Source organism: Vombatus ursinus, unplaced genomic scaffold (assembly GCF_900497805.2).
Source record: "Vombatus ursinus unplaced genomic scaffold, bare-nosed wombat genome assembly UNPS02003292.1, whole genome shotgun sequence".
Lineage (NCBI taxonomy): Eukaryota > Metazoa > Chordata > Mammalia > Diprotodontia > Vombatidae > Vombatus > Vombatus ursinus.
The window spans coordinates 12,921,940-12,928,152 of NW_020943070.1; the positions used below are offsets into that span (position 1 = coordinate 12,921,940).

General features: G+C 39.5%; 1 protein-coding gene across 1 annotated transcript in view; it reads left to right on the plus strand.

Moving 5' to 3' along the window:
* The window catches only part of MYRFL (myelin regulatory factor like), a 147,324-nt gene that overhangs the window by 25,500 nt on the left and 115,611 nt on the right, over positions 1-6,213 (plus strand). Inside the window, 3 exon segments of the mRNA XM_027872047.1 lie at positions 1,910-1,977; positions 2,067-2,295; positions 4,141-4,238. Coding sequence (XP_027727848.1) covers positions 1,910-1,977; positions 2,067-2,295; positions 4,141-4,238 — 395 coding nt within the window.

Sequence of the window (6,213 nt, forward strand, 5' to 3'; positions counted from 1 at the left end):
CCTCTCTACACATTGAGTTAGAGATGTTTATGGGACATCCAGTTTGAAATGTTCAATAGGCAATTGAGTATGCTTGACTAGTGAGAACTCAGGAGATAAACTCAAGCTGAATATAGAGGTCTGGGAGTCATTTGCATATAAATTATAAATCCATGGTAGTTACCAGTTGATAGACCCTAGGGATAAAAGGGAAGAAGGTTCAGTATAGAATCTGCAGCAATACATACTGTTACAGAGCATGCTATGGATTAGGCAATGATTACTAAATAAGAGGGGTAGCTAGGTGACGAAGTGAATAGAGTGCCAGGCCTGGAGTCAGGAAGACTCATCTTTCTGAATTAAAATTCAGCCTCAGATACTTACTAGCTGTATGATCCTGGGCGGGCCACTTAGGTCTATTTGCCTCAGTTTTCTTATTTGTTAAATGAGCTGGAGAAGGAAATGGCAAACTACTCTAATATCTTTGCCAAGAAAACCCCAAAGGGGACCACAAAGAGCTGGGCATGACTGAACACCAACAACTAATTAAAAGAGAATCAACATGGCAACATGATCCAAAAACAATATCTTGTTCAGGGTACCAAATAGCAACCAGGAACAGGTTCTGAAGGTCAAAATCAGAAATCCATGAGATGCAGAGTTCTAGGCATGAAATCATGTTCTGAGTCCAAGAGCAATGAGGTCAAAGACAAGTTAGGGCCATACAGAAGAGGGTTAGAAGAACAATAGGGAGGGAGGAGGGCAGTGATCCATATAGATAGATAGGCCAGTAGATAGAGCTTAAAACTGCACTAAGACTTTTGGGGACACCGTGTTCAAGCAAAAAGACAGTCCCCACCCTCAAGGAGCTTATAGTTTAATGGGGGAAGACAACATGTAAAATGGACTATGAAATGGTGGTCCAGACTGGGTATTTGCCAGTCATGAGAAGTCTTGAGGGGCAGAGCCATCTCCAATGTGAGAAAGCTACTGGGAAGGGGATGGAAAAATCTGGAGAGTCAGGAGTGGAGTTGGGAATTTAAGATAGCAGCATTCTATACCTGAGGGTTACTAGTCACTTCTCTCCAGCCACACTGCTACTCCCATCCCCAACCAAACTGAAGACAATGCTGTTGTGGGCTCACCCAGAAGGGCAATAGTGATTCCTTAGAAATCTCATCTTATCTCACCTTATCTAAAATAAAGCCAAAGATTCCATTTATCCTGGTTGGTTTCAAATAAAAGTATTTATGACCTGGCTCCTATGTCTTCCCCCAAATGGTCTGAGAACTGCTATGGTTGCCACCCTCTTAGTTGTGGTCCTGATTGTAACAGAACTTTAACGCCAGTTTGGATCTTGGGACAATTCTTTTACTTGGGGGGGAGGGAGGGACAAAACATTTAGGGGTAGGCCAAAAAGAAGCTCACCCTGGGGTGAAGAAGCTTCTAGTCCCTACCTTCTGATTGCTTTCTAGTTGAACTCTTTATTCATACTAATACAATAGGCGTTTGAGAACTGAATGGTGTTCTGGGATTTAATTAATTTTTTATTTTCAATTTCATTTTCAATTTAATTCATAGGGATAAGCATTCCCTTGCAGCCCATTATGCTAACTAGATACAAGTTCCGTTGTTTCTAACTGCAGACAGAATATAAATACTGTCAGCACCCCCTAAATTTTAGTGCTCCACTAAACCTCCAACATGCCCACCCTAGTTTAGAGTTTTGTTCAATTATATTTATATAAAGTGCTGCTATATTCGAGGTGCTATGTTAGGTGCTGGGAATACAAAGGTGAAAATGAGACCATCACTGCCATTGGGGAACTTGTATATTATTTGAACTGGTGCAGAGGAGTCTTCAGGAAGAGGTAGCACCTTACTGAAGAAAGAGGCAGGGGAAAAAATAAATCCTGTGTCTGTTCCCTAGGCAGAGCCAGTTACCTGACACTCCCCCCTACTCTGGATCAGATCCAAGCTCTCCTCCTCAGGTCAAAGGTGAGTGACATCTTTCATTGTCATGGTTCTTTTTATTTTACTGGATGCTGTATTGTGAGAAATTCCTTCTCATCTCTTCCTTCTTCCAGGTGCGGGTGCTAGACCTCTTGCTATGTTACAGCACTCCACACCTGGAAAGATGCTTCCTAACCAGCCAGAGAATATATATGAAATGAACTCCACTGCATATCCTTCACGTGGGTATCATGACTGTTGTCTGAACATCAGTAACCCTGAGGATCCTTGGGACCAACCTACATCCTCCCACTTGGCCTCAAATTGTTCTTATCCCCAACCAAGACTGCACCACAGCCCACGGTAAATGGCCAGATAATTTTTACGATAGGCTTAATAGCAGACACAATCCCCAAAGCTATTGTGATTCTTAAAATTAGTGATTCTAGAGTAGAGAGTCTTTTGGTTTGTTTGTTTTTGGCTTGGCAATTGGGGTTAAGTGACTTGCCCAGGGTCACACAGCTAGTACGCATTGTGTGTCTGAGACCAGATTTGAACTTAGTTCCTCCTGACTTCCGGTGCTCTATCCACTGCACCACTTAGACTAGAGAGTCTTAACTTGTTGGGTATCATGGGCCCCTTTGTCAGATGCCAAGGGACCCTTTCTTGGAAAAATATTTTTAATTGCATCAAATAAAATACAAAAGAAACTAATAATATTGAAATGCAGTTATCAAAGTATATGTAAAAAAAAACAAGCTCGTGGACCCCACAGAGTCTGTGGGTAGATTTCAGGGGATCCATGAAATTGAGTGGGAAAAAAAATCTTTATTTTCACTAACCTTAATTGAAATTTTGAGTATTTTGTGGGGGGGGAGGGGGCTTGTATGAGAACTTGGATGGGAAAAAATTATGTCTTTATTTCAATATAATTGTTTTTCTTTGTAATCCACATTTTTTCTTTTATTCACTTAAAAACACTGTTCTGAGAATCCATAGGCTTCAGCTTACCAGCAGAGGGATCCATCACACCCTTAGAGGTTAAGAATCTCTGGTTCAGAAAAATAATGGGTGCAGGCCTTGCCAGAAGATGGCACTGTTGAGACATTTATGAGACTGTATTGGTCCACCGTTCTTGACTGTGAGAATCTTTGAAGAAAAAGCTCAATAAAATCCCAAAGGTCTCTGATTGAATGAAAAGGTAAAAGGTCAGAAAAATACAGGGGGATTCTGGATGCCCAGGAAAGCATTGTTTATCTGACCGGCCAGGATGCTTTCAGGATTAAAAAAACCTAAAACCCAACGAAACAACAGCAAAGCAATTCTCTTAAAAAAGCAATTAACATTAAACATTAAATTATCCCGGCCCCTAACCTACTTAAAAAAAAAAAAAACTAGAATAAAAATTCTTAACCAGAGAGTCTATGAACTTTTAAAAAAATTAAATGACTACATTTCAATATGATTGATTTACTTTGTAGTCTTGTGTGTGTAATTTATTAATTTAAAAACATTATTCTGAAAAGGGACCCATAGGCTTTTCCAGTTTGCCCATCACACAAGAAAAGTTAAGAACTTTAGTCTATAGGGTGATAACAAGATTAAAGGGCATCAGAAATGATACTCCAACTCCCAATGAGGAAAGGGTTATCTACAAACACGGTTAAATTATACTGAGATTAAGTCCATATTATTTTTCTCTAAGTGAGCTCTGGGAACTTGGAATGCCTTATCACATTACTTTTTTTTTAAACAGCATTATACATCATACACACACACACACACACATACACACACACACGCACATATATATGATAGGCATGTATGTGATGGACATATGGATATATATATAAATGATGGGTATATGTTTGATGGATATATATTATATATATTTATATATGTATATAAAAGATGAACATATACATACATGTATACACACAGACACACCCATATCTATTTTATATCTATTTATATCTATTTATCTATTTATCTATTGATATCTCTATCTCCATATAGATATCTCCATATCTATTTATATCTCTATCTCCTTTCTGGAAAAGAAGTAGAGAAGAGTCAGGGCCAAGGTATCCTCACCAAAGGAAATCGCAATTAGGTATAGAGGTTAGACCTGACTCATTAAAATTGACTTGATAAAACATGAATGGAGTAAAAAAGAAAGACTAACAGATTGCGCTGTTTTCATTTCAGGGTCTTACCACCACCAACCAAAAAGAGAAAGTATTCTCAGGTGCTACAAGAGGAGGAGGAGGGAGGCTGTCTGTTGTGGGCTAGAGATTACAAAACAAGTAAGTAAAATACGGATGAGAAAAGAACTCCTCAGCCTTAGCGAATAAATAGGTCCTTTCTCCTGCTGGTGGATAACTCTGGGCAATGCTTCTGCTCTTGACAATGAGCTGCCATTATGTGCTTCTATCTCTTAGATGAAACGTTTTGATCCACAGTCTTAGACAGGGGTCATGTTTGCTTTCCCAGGAAGTGGTATTGTTCTTTGAGCCAGCCTTTCCCCCTCCAATATGGTAGAGTGAAACCTCAGAGCCTGTGCTTGGAGAAACAGTAGTTGTCAAGGGCTGGTGGATGGAGCCTGGGCTCTTGCGGCATGAGGTGACCGGCACAGGATAAAGATTGCTGGTCAGTTTGCTTCATGAGGATTTCCCTAGTGTAGATGGCAGGAAGGCTTTCAGTTCCTTTTCCTCCCTTTAATACTTGGCCTAAGTCACCAGGTTCCCAAGACCTATTTTTATCATAATAAAAGCAATCCATAGGGGATTCAGAATTCTTCTATAGAAACCAGCATCTACCTCCTTCCTTACTTAGAGTGGTGGATGGAATGCTGGACTTGTAGTTGGAAAGATTTGGGTTCAAATCCCAACCTTGATGTTCACCAGCTATGTGGTCCTGGGCATTAGCCAGCCTTTCTCAATTTCAGTTTACTTGTCTATAAAATCACAACTGTTATCGCTTACCTCATAGAGTTGTAATAGAGATATCACATATTAAACATTATCTAAATGTCAGGGTTTTTTTAAACAGAATTTTGTACTTAAAGAATTGGTAAAATTGGAGCTGTTTAGTTTAATGCAATAATAATCAATCCTAAAGCAGGGGTTCTTAACCTGAGGTCAGGAAAATTGTTTAAAAATATTTTAGTAAAATTTTTTTAAAAATTAGATAACTATACAATTTATCTTATGTGACATATAACTAATATATTTTTATAATACATGAACATATATTCTGTAGAAGATACATATATAAAAGTGATATACAAATATAATCCTACATATTTTGGCAGCTAGGTGGCATACTGGATAGATAGTGTACTGGGCCTGAAGTCAGGAAGGCTCATCTTCCTGAGTTAAATTCTGGCATCACTCACTAGCTGAGTGACCCTAGGCAAGTCACTTAACCCTGTTTGTCTCATAGGTAAAATAAGCTGGAGAAGGAAATAGCAAACCACTCTAGTATCTTTGCCAAGAAAACCCCAAATGGGGTCACAGAATGTAGGACATGGCTGAAACAATTGAATAATAACAAAAAGTAGGAATGGGCTGCCTTGGTCATGTCCAGCCTCGCTAGGGGTCTTCACAAAGAGGGAGAATTAGCAGAGTTTTCGTAGAAGAGAATTCCTGTTCAGGCAATAATAATAATAATATCAGCTAACATTTATATAGCACTTCAAGATTGACCTATATTATTTCTTTTGATTTGATCCTCACTACAACCCTGTGAGATAGGTGCTATTATTATCCTCATTTTACATATGAGGAAACTGAGGCTTAAAGAGATAGTGACTTCCCATTAGAATGTAAGCTCCTTGAGGGCAGGAACTGTCTTTGTTTTTGCTTCTATTTGTTTCCTGAGCCCTTTATACATAGTAAGCACTTTATACTTCCTCCCTCTTTCCCTCCTTTCCTTCCTCCCTTCTTTCCTCCTTTTCTTCCTTCCTTCCTTCCTTCCCTCTCTTTTCCTTCCCTTCTACCCTCTTTTCTTCCCTTCTGTTCCCCTCTTTTCCCTTCCCTCTTTCTCTGTCTTCCTCCTTTACATCCCTCTCTTTCCCTCCCTCCTTCCCTCTCTTCCACTCTTCCATCCCTCTCTTTTACCTTTCTTCCTCCCTTCCATTCTTCTCTTTTCCCTGTCTTCTTCCCTTTCATCTTCCTTTCCATCCCTCTTTTCTCTTCCTTCTTTCCTCCCTTCCCTCCTTCCTTCCTTCCTTCCTTCCTTCCTTCCTTCCTTCCTTCCTTCCTTCCTTCCTTCCTTCCT